Source organism: Acartia tonsa, chromosome 10 (genome assembly GCF_053477335.1).
Source record: "Acartia tonsa isolate MP-2025a chromosome 10, ASM5347733v1, whole genome shotgun sequence".
Classification (NCBI taxonomy): Eukaryota; Metazoa; Arthropoda; class Copepoda; order Calanoida; family Acartiidae; genus Acartia; species Acartia tonsa.
The window spans coordinates 49,703,345-49,718,495 of NC_137269.1; the positions used below are offsets into that span (position 1 = coordinate 49,703,345).

The 15,151-nt window shown below is 31.2% G+C and overlaps 1 protein-coding gene across 1 annotated transcript; it reads left to right on the forward strand.

Moving 5' to 3' along the window:
* The first annotated feature begins 6,453 nt into the window (after positions 1-6,453).
* LOC145330859 (uncharacterized) lies at positions 6,454-14,424 on the forward strand. Its single transcript, XM_080175522.1, has 14 exons — positions 6,454-6,942; positions 7,529-7,640; positions 8,338-8,412; positions 8,557-8,627; positions 8,922-8,994; positions 9,366-9,417; positions 9,674-9,738; positions 9,923-9,985; positions 10,117-10,170; positions 10,298-10,340; positions 11,913-12,032; positions 12,563-12,655; positions 13,931-13,995; positions 14,413-14,424. Exons 1-14 carry the CDS (start codon positions 6,848-6,850, stop codon positions 14,422-14,424), a joined length of 993 nt encoding a protein of 330 aa, XP_080031648.1. The 5' UTR covers positions 6,454-6,847.
* Positions 14,425-15,151: the final 727 nt, after the last annotated feature.

Here is a 15,151-nt window from a genome sequence, read left to right on the forward strand (position 1 = left end):
TTCCATTGTCTCTGTAAGTCTTGCTTCTCTTTAAATATTAAATTAAAAATTATGATGATATATTAAAGAATTCTATAAAATATTTATAATAAAGTATTCAGTCTTGACATATGCCTATAATCATAATTTGTGATTGATTAGTTATTAAACTTAGGCCATATTCAGCAGATAACTATTTTGTTATTTGAATTTTTTTGAAAAATGCTCTGTTTATTTACTTTGTACAAATGCCGCACTATTTGCTTTTTACTAAATGTCGTCTTTTAAAAATAGTTTGGTCAAAATTTACTAAGACATATTTTCCCCAGAAACTTGATTTATTTTATAAAAATATTTTCAAATTATCTAAATACAAATCAATTTATTTAACTGTATATGATTATTAAGTAAAATTTTAAAATCCAACAAAAAATCTAAAAAGCAAAGCTGTCCAAAAGATCAAGCTAAACTAAAAAAAATCAGCTTATCAAATTTTAGAATTGCCGATTATGATAAATTGATGTACATCCCCAATCATGATTCACAAAATTACCTCTTATGTAGATTACAATTAGTGGATGAAACGCATGGAAACTCATCTTAAATAACCAACTAATTAAAATGACGAATCCCAATCTGTCCTACTTTGAGAAAGAAGATTCCAGTGACGTCATATACGTTTATGGAAGGGGGGAAGAAAATCTCTTCCCTTTGCTCCCATCTCTTTTAAAGAGATTTTCTTCCCCCTTCCCTTTTCCATTCCCGAAAAGTATATGACGTCACTGGAATCGTCTTTCTCAAAGTAGGACAGATTGGGGTTCGTCATTAAAATTCAATAAAACTCCCCAAAGTTGTTGAGCTAATAAATGAGAAAATATTTTTATGAAACTTTGGGGACTAGAAGCTAAACTTAATGAACCCAACCAATCAAAATCATTAAAAGTCCCAAAAGTTTTAAAGCCTATGAATAAAAAATGTTATTATAAAACTTTGGGGACCAGTGTAATAACTGCCCAAATTTTCCTCCTTCCCTGATCGGAAATCAGTGTCATGTTGCCCTGGGAGGGAGGGGACATTGGGCTGTAAATCACACTTGTACCCAAAGTTTTGTAACCGTGTTATTTTATTTGTTGGTTTTAAAACTTTGGGTACTTTTTCATTTGTTGGTAGTACCCCAACTTTTCAACCAATAATTCAAATCTACAGAAGGAGTAATTTTGTTTGTCATCATTGAATATGTACATCAATATATTGACCATTGTCTTATCCCTTTAAATCCCTGACAGAGAACCCAATGTCATGTAATCCAGGGTGGGAGGGGACATTGGACTGTAAATGTCTCAAAAAATCAGCCTTGTGACGTCATAAAAAAGAGGGATTATCCATTTCTTTTTTAGGGGTATCTTTCCCACTTCTCCTCTCATCTTCCTCATTTTATGACGTCACATGGCTGATTTGAGATACTTTGTCTAGCTACGAATTTTAATTTGTTGGTAGTACCCAAACTTTTTGACCAATAATATACAGAAGGGTTCTTATTATTTATTATCTTTGGGAAGTATGTATTAATTTATCGTCCATTGTCTTATCCCTTAAAATCCCTGGATGTTAAACTCAATGGTGTAGAAACATTGATAAAAATAAACCATTTTATATAGATAAACAGTTTCACACACACCAGGGATCTGAAGGGATAAGACAATGGCCCATAAATTGATGTACATCTCCAATGATGATACATTAAATTACCCCTTCAGGTTGTACTGAAGGTTGTACTAAAGACAGCTTTCTGCGGTTAGCAAAATAAAAATTAATGTTATGATTTTTATTTATTATTCGTAGAAAATTAAATATAATATTAAAATTAAAAATAGTTTTGTCAGCCTCGAGGCACCGATGATCCGGGCTAAAAAATCGGGTAATTTTTTTTAATATTCGTGGAAATTTGTCTGTAATACGATGCTATACATATTTATCAGTATGTCTTAGATACCATTTTAGATAAACATTTTCACACACATTCCAAAATATTCAATTCAAGCAATAGATATAATACCATAGATGGTCTTTCTAAATAATCCGTTCAATTTAAAAACGAAGATCTAGCACATATGATTCAATAATAATGGATTTAAAAAACGTGGATATATTGACCGGGGAAAATTTTTCGTCTATTTGGGTTGTTAATATGGACCTCATTTATTGGTAAGTTCGTTATTCGTTAAGTAATTATATATTGATTCTTTTTGAAGTTTATCATTAATTCTTTATCTAGTTACTAGCTGCTACTCCAAACACTCAAAGTCAAAAACCTACAAAAAAATAGCCTATAGCCATATGTCGGGCTTCACAAAAGAGAAGAACTCGGACAATCGGTTCAGTGTTTATTGAAATCTTAAGCTTCATACAAATAGACCTTAAAAAAAAAAAAATTACGTCTGGTACGGGTAGCTTTTTTCGTTAATTTAGGCATTTTAGAATTGTTCTATTTCAACTTTGCATGGTGGTTCTTTTAGTAGTTAGGTACGGTTTAGAAAGCGTAGCAACTGTATAATCGTTACCAGACTGTCCTTACGTCCATTTTATACATGTTGATTTTTAACTTTTTAACAACATATTTGTATATGATAAAATTATCCGATTCAATTGATTTTTGGAATACTGATTCCTAGGACAACAAAGTACAATGTTAAAAGCGAAGCATTTCTATAATCAAGTCCTCAAAACGTAAGTATGTCCTTAAACATTATCCTGTATTTAAGCAATTTAGTAACAAATTTAATTAAAATTTTGATTCGACATTTATACATTTATGTTCTGATTTTACAGTTCTGACACACTACAAGTATTAATGTTCGTTTGTCCTGCCGTTTCAGAGCTTCGCTTTTATGAATGATGTCAGCCTTGTTTTAACTATATTTTTGCTTTGCAAAGATCTGTGTGTGTGTGTATGTATGTACCGAACGATCTCGCTAACTGCTGAACCAATATGGTTCTCCTTTTTTATTATGTACTTTTCATGTACTTTGAAGGTTTATAACTACTTTGGGAAAGGGTACCATGCCCATCCCAAGAGAAATAGCCCCCTAGAAAAAAAAATCTCTACCCAAGAATCAACTCTCCCCCCCCCCCTCAAGTGCTCATAGAGGTGTCTAGGGGCGTAGTCGCTAGTGTAAAAATAAATACCCTATTATTTTTGTATACAATATACCTAGCCCCTAGAGTGGTTTAGGGGGTACCCCAAATAATCACATTTATGTTTAAATCTAAAAAAATTAGGGAGGGGGGGGCGCATTTAATCCTACTAAGGAAGGGGGGAGGAGGGTCTACAACCCTTTCCAAAATAGCTAAAAACCTGCCCATGGCCAATATTTTACCTCTCTGAACATAGTGGTCTGAGCAATTCAACCGCTTTCGAGATCTTAGTGAACGTACACAAAGCAAGACAGACATACAGACATCTTGTTACTTAGTAAGTTATTAGATAGTTTTAATAATTCATAATTTTTGTTATCAACATTTAAAGCTTCCTTATGCTTTATAAATTTTATCAAAATTTTAAATTAATAAAATGGGTAATTTGTGTGTTTTTTTTAAAGACCGCTAATACATTTTAAACTATGTGAATCATACACATAACAAGGATAACAACATCTATGAAAGCGAAGCTCTGAAATGGTAGGACAAACGAACAGTAATACTTGAAGTGTGTCAGGGGTGAAAAAATAGAACATAAATGTGGAATAAAAATTTTAATTAAATTTGTTGAAATAGTGCTTAAATACAGGATAATGTTTAAGGACATACTTACGTTTTTAGGACTTGATTATAGAGATGCTCCGCATATAAAATTGTACTTTGTAGTCATAAGAATCAGTATGCCAAAAATCAGAAAAATCGGATAATTTGTTGTTAAAAGTTTAAAAAACAACATGATTAAAATGGACGTACGGAATTCTGGTAACGATTATAGAGTTGCAGAGTTGCTACGCTTTCTAAATCGTACCTACCTACTGCAGGAATCACCATGCAAAGTTTGAAATTGATAGGACAATTCTAACATGCCTAAGTTTAAAAAAAAAGCTATCCAATCCAGACGTACGAACGGACGGACCGACCCTAATTATAGAAAAGCCTCGCTTTTAATTATAAATCATACTAGAATTATTTGAGCATAATTTGTTTCACTGTTATCAATTCTTTCACATTTCCTGTTTTCAATACAGCTATCATAATCCTGTATAATAAAGTATTGAGTTTTTAGGTTAGGTTATATTGGGTACTAGATAGCCTCGCATATTCTTATTTTCTTCTTTCAAAATATGTATCTATCTTTCTATCTATCTATCTATCTATCTATCTATCTATCTATCTATCTATCTATCTATCTATCTATCTATCTATCTATCTATCTATCTATCTATCTATCTATCTATCTATCTATCCATCTATCTGTCTATCTATCTATCTATCTATCTATCTATCTATCCATCTATCTGTCTATCTATCTATCTATCTATCTATCTATCTATCTATCTATCTATCTATCTATCTATCTATCTATCTATCTATCTATCTGTCTATCTTTCTATCTATCTGTCTATCTATCTATCTGTCTATCTATCTATCTATCTATCTATCTATCTATCTATCTATCTATCTATCTATCTATCTATCTATCTATCTATCTATCTATCTATCTATCTATCTATCTATCTATCTATCTATCTATCTATCTATCTATCTGTCTATCTATCTATCTATCTATCTATCTATCTATCTATCTATCTATCTATCTATCTATCTATCTATCTATCTATCTATCTATCTATCTATCTATCTATCTATCTGTCCATCTATCTATCTATCTATCTATCTGTCTAAATTTATTTTAGATTGTTGTAAATTTTTTTTTTAGGGGGTGAGGAGGTATGTGTATTATCCCACCATAAAAATTTTGTGGGAGCCTAGGAAATGAATTTGTAGTTTTTATTGGGGGGAGTTAAATCTATAATATTTTCATAAACTTTTGTTGGTGCTGAACCCTAATATTCTTTTTTTGGGGGGGGGGGGGGTTAGCCCCAATAACCACCTTGGATATTCTTGACTGCTTGGCTAAAGGATATAGAATACGCGTTGATATATTGACAGGAGAAAATTTTTCATCAATCTATGTTGCAACAATGATTCTCATTCATTGGTCAGTTCTTTAATTCAGTAGGAGGGGAGGAGATGGGTTGGGTGGGAAGCATCGTTATTTTAGCCAGCTGCGAGTATCACTTTGTTAGAGTTCATGAACACCTGGTGCAACATACAAGTAATAATATAAATTGATGTAATATTACATGGATCCTACACCAGATTTCATGTGCTATACTAAAGTGAACGCTGTAGCGGGCTAAAATGACAATATCCCCCATGCCCCCCCCCCCTTTTACTTCATTCTCTTTCCTCCTACTTGATGCAATGCTCGACCAATAAATGCGGGGGGAAATTGCAACCTAAATTGACGACAATTTTTCTCCTGTTATAACATCCTTGTATATTCTACATCCATTAATATATTAATTGCTAAAGGAAGTGTTAATATTTATCAAAGTTGATTAAGGCTGAAGTACTTAAATTATTTTACTTATCAATTAGTTTATATCAAACTATACAGCAATATATACACATTAAAGATAAGTATAATACAATATTTTTTGTAATCCTTATATAAAAGTAACAGGGTGTCCGTCTATCTGTCTTTGTTTTGAGTGTTTGTTTGTTTGTACCGAAGGATCTTGCCGATCAGGTTCTGCTTTACAGAGCTGGATCTTTAAATCATTTTAATCATGAGAGTACAGCATTTTATGAAATGCCGCGCTGTGATTGGCTGAAAATCGGCGCACTCTGATCTGGCTAACCACTAAAATGATTTAAATATCCAGCTCAGGGTAGCTTCTCATAAGTCCTGGGAAGGTTTTAAACTGTTTTTTTTTGGGAAGGGTACACCACCTTTTCAAGAGAAATTGTCTCTAGTAAAATATAACCCCCCAAAAATATTTTTAAAAACAACTTTATCTCTTAAAACAATAATTGAAAGTAGCGGGGGGGGTACACTTTCTTGCCCCATCCTAAGGGCCCCTAGAGGCCTATAGGGGCGTAGCTGATAGTCATGTATAAAGGCTTACTTAGGGTTAGGTATAAATATTTTTTTGCAAGAAAGTTAGTGCATAGCTAAGTATCACAGGGATCTAAAGCGATAAGATGATGGCAGATAAATTGATGTACATCCCCAATAATGCTTCACAAAATTACTCTATCTGTACCAATAAATGTCCCCAATAAACCAATAAATCAAAATTTAATAGAAGTCCTTAAAGTTGTTAAGCCAACGAATAAGAAAACATTATTGGAAAACTTTGGGGACCTGTGTAATAAACAGCCCAATGTCCCCTCCCTACCTGTATGTGTATTAACATTATCATCTTAGTCTCAAAAGTTTTATAATAACAGTTTCTTAATAATTGGCTTAACAACTTTGGGGATCACTTTTATTAAATTTTGTTTGGTTGGTTCGATTGTTCGAACGTTTCAACCAGTTATATTAATTAAGTATTGACTTTATTGTTATTTTTATTAACAAAGATGAGAGGGCTTTTTGGGATTCAACTCCTCCTCAAGTGCCTCTAGGGGCGTAGCCTGAAGTGTTTTATAAAGATGAATAATAGACAATTTTCAACATTATTTTATTTCATTGAAACATTTAATAAAAGTGCAGTTTTCTCTACTTAAAGTTGATAAATAAGCTTGGTAAAAGTGTCCTAAAACAAATGAGAATAAATAATCATATATTTGGCATTTTCAGATATTTTCCCCCCCAAAGATGAGAGGGGTGTTATTATTGTTTGGTACATTTCTGTTGAGCAGCTCTGCATCTGCTGTCAAAGTTGGACCATGTTTTGTAAAGATGGAGAATAGGCAATTTTTAACAAAATATTTATAAAAAGAAATAATAGAGAGAGCTTCTTAGAAGTTTTATTGTTCATGAACACTTTACATTAGCAATATTTTTGAAAGCAAAGCTTTCTATAATTAGGGTCAGTCCAACCGTTTGTCTGGAACAGATAGTTTTTTGTTAATTTTGACATGTTAGAATTGTCCTATTGATTTCAAACTTTGCATGGTGATCATTCAAGGGGTATAACTGCTGATAAATATTTAAGTGAGTGTGTGTTAGGATTGCATTAAAAAGACAGAATCTGATTAGATATTAGGCAGATTTAGTTCAGAACTAAATTTAAGGCAGAGGGTAGAAGAATGATTATTTCTCACATCGTATTCTAAATAGCCTTTTAAGGTGCTGAAGGCACCGTCTAAAAAAAATGGTTTTAATCTTAAGATCGTACATTTTTATATTCATAGAAAACTGGATATAATACGATGCTAGACATAGTTTCTTTGTATAGATGAGAACTAGTTCTAATCCACTGGTTTAGAATTAAGGTTTGGAATGAATACAAAGAAAAAAATTTGCCAAACTGTTAAAAATGACCCATGCTGCCAGGACTTTTGCCTTCATGGAGGGAACAGTTGGACCTCTGTATAACACTGAGACAGTAGAAGAGTGTCAGGACATCTGTGTACAGATGACCAAGTGTATGGCATACACTTATGAGGTTGTGTCATAAAATAGACATAATGTGTCTAGATGATCCATCTGACCCCAAAATTTGTCAAACTAGAAAAGGAAATTCTAGCAGATAAATGCCTTGATTTATGTTTGTTACACACAATTCTTTCTAACAATACCATCAACAAAATTTTGTTCAGGATATAATTTCAAAAAGCTAGCTCTATTCTAAGAAATTCAAGTTTTCATAGCTGACTAATAATACATGTTTTTCTACAATTTAATTTAGCTTACAAAATTTTTATTCTGAGCAATATGACTATATATCAATGACTCATTATGCGTATGAATTGAAAAAATGTAACCAAAATCTGTACACTTTTTAACCAACAGTATGACCGATTTGTTCCTCCACTGATTTGCTATTATCTGATTAAAAGATTGTGTCTCTAGATTATCTCTATTTATCATAACATTAATCAAAGCAATTAGAAATCAGTAAAGATATAACTAAGTAAAAGAAAAATTGACTTTCACCATCTAAATATATATATGTTTCAATGCTTGTTATCCTTGTATTTGAAAAATAAGTTGAATTAGATACCAATAATATGAAAAGGGCTGACTCAAGCTGCAGTGTAATAACAGCATCACATGACAATAACAAGACTTGTAGCTGGGCATTTCCAGAATTTAAATTAATTTACCAGTTAATCATGCCTATTGTAATATTCTAACTTTAGTTTAAATCAAAGAAGTGTTCCATCTACCACTTCTACCCTGACATTGGAAATTTGGAAAAAGAAATTCCTTGTAAGGTATTCTAAGCTGAGTTGAATAAGATATCAATTTTGCTGATAATATGTTATTTTTTAAGGAAAATAAAAAAAGAAAAAAAATGTTTTAATTATTTTTATATTCTAAAGTATTATCCTGTATTTTAAATATTTTTTTCCTATTAGGAACCTTGTGTCACTTATTACATAAGTTTGCCTACTTTCTGTTACAACATATCTACAGATTATATTTTCTAGTAAGTACCAAAGAACCACTTCTTATCATTCTAAATTACACTTTCACCTAGCCTCAGATAGCTTTACTAAATTAAAATAAAGAAATATGTTTTTCTTTTTCTTAATCTGAAAAAAGTAGGAAAACAAATTTTAAAAAAATTCTAAAAACTAAGATGAAGATAATATTGGTTTTCACAATAGGGCCTTTCTTCATGATAAAATTAACTGCCACTAATACTAATATTCTATTATTACTTTTACAAAAATTTAAATTTTATTCCTGCCCCTTTTGAAAAATCATATTTTTTTTACAGTCGTGCCTACTTGACGAGACTAGACGATTGCAATACGTTTGCAAGTCTATGTAAAAGTGTTCACATTCTAGAGGTTAATAATTCAATTATTAACTAATTTAAATATAAGTTATGGCTTTTACAATCTAAAATAATGTGGTGACAAAATAAGATGTATTTAAATTAAATCAAATGTCTTAGAAAACATGTATTGCTAGTTTTGTGACATTCCCTTTTAAGGGGTGTTTCATTGTAGTTTCACATTACCTTTTCTCCTATTTCTAGCCCCTGTGGAGGGCTCTAACCCTGCAGGGCTTATTGCCTAACCCTACAGTCTAATCATTAACTTTTACCTAAAAGCTTCTGTGAAAATACGACTTAACACCCCTTAAAAGGCAATGACACAAAACTGACAATATCCAAACATTCTAAAATCATATAATAATAAGTATTCATTGTAATCAGGCGGAAGCAAACTCTTCCAAAGATGTTTTTGAAAAGATGAAGACCGAACACAAGGACAATTACAGATATTTTTTTATAATAATAATGATAATAATATAATTTGCACTCTCATAACTTTACAACTCCATTTAAAACAATGTTAAAATTAAAGTTATCTATTGTATATATTTCAAAAAGTAAGAATATAAAGATTCAAAACAGGATTTGTAGTTGAATCTTTTGCATTCAATATTTGTTGGATATTTGAACCAGGGAAAAATTGTAATAAAATTCTATGAAATGTTTAAATAATATTTTTTTAATATATCAGGAGAAACTGAATGATCATGACAAAACTTTTATTGATATGCAAGATGAAAATGTTGCATTGAAGGTCCTTATTATTTTTCATATCTGATTTCTTTTATTTTTATCAAAATATTTGTATCTAAATATATAGCTTTCCAAACTTTGCTTCAGAAGTTAATTCATTCAAACATTTTTAAGTAAATGTGTCTTCTCAGAGTCTCTAGCTAATTTCACTATGAAATATTTTGATTATTATTTCTTTAATTCAGGAAAAACTAAATGAGTATGATAAAACTTTTGCTGATATGAAAGATAAAAATGATGCTTTACAGGCAAGTCTATTTTTTTCTCATATCTTATTTCTTATTTTTAAATTTTGTGTCATACCTTAAATGCTCAGTAATTAGAATTTGATAAATAAAGATAAAAATATTACAACTTTTAAGATATTAACTACTTTTAGTCAAAACTGGATGAACTTGAGAAAAAGGTAGTTGGAATGGAAAGTCTAAGAAAGGTAAAACTTTTCATTAAATTTAATTTAGAATTATCTTATTTAATTCCACATAAATATTCTTTTCTTTTAAACTCAAATTTCATTAAGGATCATCAATGTCAATCTTAATAATTTTCTCCTTTTCAAGGCTTTTTGTACCTTGCATAAAATGGATTATGATACAAGGACAGGTAAAACTTCATTTCCTTGTTAAACTTTGTTCACTTATTCCTGTAAAAGTGTTGAATCTAGAAGAACGCAAAATCATGTAAAATAAAAATTAAGATTAAGTTTTCATATCCCTAAAAAGTAACAGAATGTGTGTCTATACAGAGGGATATCACTAACTGCTGAACCGATCAGGTACTCCTTAACAGGGTAGCTTCATTTACGTCCGTGGAAGGTTTATAACTATTTTGGGGGAAGCTACTACCACCCTCCCAAGAGAAATCACAAAAAATATAAAAAATTTAAATATTCGTAGAGACTTGAATGCCACATAGAAATCACACAATTTTTAAAAACATTTCCTTTTAAATTGGGCGTTGGAATTGAACTCCCTTTTCTCAAGCTTCCCTAGATGCCACTAGGGGCATAGCCGCTAGTGGTTAATAAAACAATAATAAACAATACATTTTAAGCTAGGCTCAATAAGATGATTCACAACTGTGGCTCAACACATCTGCTTGTCGTTGGGAAGGTGATAGGTTCGAATCTTGGTCCAACACCGCGTCATAACTAAAGCCATTAAAAATGGTTTCCACTGCTGCTATGACAGAAGTGTAATGAAAATAGTTAGAGTGGGGGGAATGCTTTGGCCCTAAAAATGCAACTCATTACCATGCAAAGTTGGGACTTCTTAGACAAAGGTAGTGCATCTCATGGAGTTGGTTGTCTGATGGGCAAAAGGACGCTTCACACCACAATCATAAGTGGATTATGTGTATGTAAGTTGTGTGGAGACAGGACTAGTACCTGAAGGGACACCAAGCCCCCTAGAGTCTTAACTCATAGGCTCAATAAGAACAAACCAGCTTCACCCTTATGGCCTACAGAATTATTTAGCCACATTCACCTGTATGCAGTGTGGCTTTTTAAGCCACCTCGAAAGCCTCATTGTTAAGTATTTAAAACCTGGATAGCAACACATAGATTTTCGATCTCTTTTAGCTATACTGATCCACAAAAAAACCTATTGACAAATATATTGAGAATTGATGACATGATTTTGAGGGTTTTTAAGAATAAAATGGAAAAAGACCATTATAAAACAGAAAAATTTATTCCAGTCCTGGCTTTTATGAAAATTCGAGCCTGTATTGCTCTCTTTTGGAGTTAATATAAATAGAAATGTTAGGCATTCGTAAAAAATGAAAAAAATTTTTCCTTTCAGTCCCTTTAAGCCACCTATAGAGCCTCACCCTTAGACGCAGGGTCTTATGTGAGGCATTGGTAATCCATGCATCTAAAACAAAGCTGTAGTCACAACACATCTTGCAGATTCTAGTCAGAATGTAAATATATAATTAATTTGAATTCCCTCTTAGGCCCAATTATCCCATTCAAAAGTATGTGATTTTTGTCTTTAAAACACAAAAAAATGTGACAGAATAAACTAAAGAGGAAGGCATTTTTTGGCTGAATGTATGGTTTACAACACGAAATATCTACCAATAAAACCACTCAACAGAATATTTTTGGTTTAGCATTTAGTTTTAGTTTTACACCTTATTGGTTAAGTATTGCTTCTTTTTATTCTTAAGGCATTTACTACAAGTACATTGAGGAGATGCTGACATGGTATGAAGCCAGGGAGAGATGCCAGCAACTTGGAGGGGATCTATTCAGCATTCACTCACAACACGAAAATGATCTTGTACATAGTAAGTTAATTTAATAATACAATTATAAACATAAACAAATTGTATTACAGATATATGCCTGTGGATGATTTAGGCTTAACCCATTAGAGTTTCTTTTTAAAAGCAAAGCTTTTCTATAAATAGGGTCGGCTGTATGTCCATCCCTCTGTACGTCCGTATGTAAAGAATAGCATGTTAGAATTGTCTTATTGATCTCAAAATTTGCATGATGATTCCAGTAGTAGTTAGGTATGTTTAAGAAAGCGTAGAAACTCTATAATCGTTACCTGAATGTCCATTTTAAACAAGTTGATTTTTGATTTTTAGAGTACTGATTCCTATAACAATATAATAAGCGAAGCATCTCAAGTCCTAAAAATGTCCTTAAACAGTATTTAAGAAGTATTGCAACAAATTTATGTAAAATTTTATAAACACTGGAATATTCATATTTTGTATATTCAGTTTTGACACTCTACAAGAGTTAATGTTCATCTGTAATACCCTTTAAGCTTTAATGGATGTTGTTATCCTTGTTGAATTTTATTCAGGCATAATAATTGGAAGAGAACATATGCTTACGTGGATTGGCTTCAATGACCAACAAAAGGAAAATATCTTTGTAAGGTCTGATGGTAGCACAGGTGAAGTTTACACTTTGCATATATGTATAGAAAACATATTATCTATAATACAAAGTAGCTTGATGTCTGTCCATCCATCCCTTAAGATCTTGGTAACTACTGAACCGATTGGATTCTACTCTTAAGAGTCCTGTGATGGTTTTAGGCTATTTTCTTTGGGGGTGTGACAAGAAATATATTTTTTTTTACATAGGTAATCTTTTTTGTTAATAATGTGTTCACAAAAACTTCTTTAAAATGCAACTTAATTTCCTACAAAGAAACCCAGTTCATAACCTCTTGGGACAAAGCCCCTTTAGGCTATTGGCAAGGTCCCTAGTACACATAATAAGATGATAAATGATAAAACAATAAATAAATTTAAGTAAAGACAAGAAAGACAACATCTAAATATCTTAACAAATAGCACAAGACATAGAAACCTTAGCAAATATTGAGTAACAATGTTTTTGATACTAAATGATTAAAGGGGGGAAGGAACAAACCGTAAAATTTTTTTGTGGTAAAAAAAACACTCTAAAACATTTACTTCTAAGTGGAGTCATTAGACTCCCCAGTGTCCACAGAGATGAAGGGTGAGCAAAAAAATGTGTAGATTTTTAAAATTCAAACTGCGCAGTTTGTGTTAATAGTAAAAAAAGTAAAAATGAAGTCTATTTTTGGGAAATAAAAGAAAGATTCCTCTGCTACTTATAGTTAGGGAGCTACTTGATAAAATGTCCCCACTTACTTAAAACTTGACTTGCGAGAAAGTTTGGGACATTTTCTACCTAGCTCCTAGATTATTTGTAGTACAGGAACCGTTCTTATATTTCCAAAAATTAAAGTTCATGGTTCTAACGGTATGCGTAACATTTTCCTATTATTAACACAAGCCATGAAATTTAAAATTTTAAAATGTACTCAGTTCTTTATCCACACCATACTCTCTTATATTTAGTAATATACTCGCAAGTCAAGTTTTACGTCAGTTGGGACATTTTAACGCCTAGTTCCTTACCTATGCATAGCACAGGAATCTTTTTCATTTTTCCAAAAAATAGACTTCGTAGCAGTTCTAACGGTGTGCATAAAATTTTTCTACTATTAACACAAGCCGCACAATTTGAATTTTAATAATGTACACATTTTTTTTGTTCACTCTTTAGATAGATACAAAGAAACGCATTCTGCTTCTTTTACTTACGGATTAAATGTAAATCTTTTCATATGTGACATGTCTATTAAAAGAGCTCTGTCATTATTTATTGTAATTATCCTTGCTATTTACTTTAGTAAAGTTCACACAATGGAGATCTAATGAACCAGATCATGGGAAAGATGGAAACTGTGCTTGTGTAGTAAGTTTATTACTTATTATATTAACCCTAAAAGATATGGTGGGCATGTTCAACCCCCCTCCCTGCTCCCAACTAATTAGGGATAAAAATCCAAATAAATCCATTAGAAATAGTCCTTTATTTTTCTTCATACCTATGATATCAATAGTTCCTGTTGAGTATATTAATATCATATATAACTAATACATTTCAATACCATCCACAAATAGCTAAAAACCTTCCCAGGACCTATGAGAAGCTGCACTTCTGCTATTCTAATAATTATATTGCAATATCACGCTTATGTTACGATAAAAAAAAACAGTATGGGAGTTCATTAAGGTTTTCATATTACAAATACATTTTGTAGATTCGGGGTAGTAGTGATGGTGAATGGGGTGAATATCCCTGTGAGAACAAATTACCTTCAATTTGCAGAATATGATGTAGTTAAATGAATTATATTTTTCTGTGCTTTTTTGAAAATACATTTGATACAGAAAATATTTATTTGTTATGATTGGTTATAAAACAAAACACTTCCTGTTTTTAGTAGCAAAGCTACTCTATAATTCCAAATGTCTGTCCGTAAGTAATGAATTGGGAGAAATGTGATTTTTTCGGTTCTTATAACATATAGAAGGCTGAGACTTTTTGACAACATTCCCATCATTAAGAAGCATCTTGATTTCAACAAATACTCTAAAAATCTACTTCTACGTATTCCCATCCACGATTTTTTTGCGCTTTGCTACCAAAAGATGTAGTCATCTTTATTTCTAAAATAACTGATATGTGTCTGACAAATAGCAGTATTACAAACATATGATGTAATAATTTAAAATAATTAACGATAATAAAACATATAAAATGATACAAATTATATAATTTAAATAATAATTTTAGTAATAAATAGATAAGAAAAGAATTCAATAAGAGAAAATTTTAATCAAATATTAAATGAGAATAATAAAATTAATACCCCTTAAAAAATAGTTTAAATCTTATTCAACATGTGTGGAAATCTGTCTATAATATAATGCAATAAATAACTATTAAATTCATTCTACAGTCTCTATAACTTAGTAAGTAGAGCTTCTGAAAATTATTTAAGTAAAGATATTTTTATAAACATTATGATAATATTTACTTCAAAATGAATTTGTTAAAAGACAGT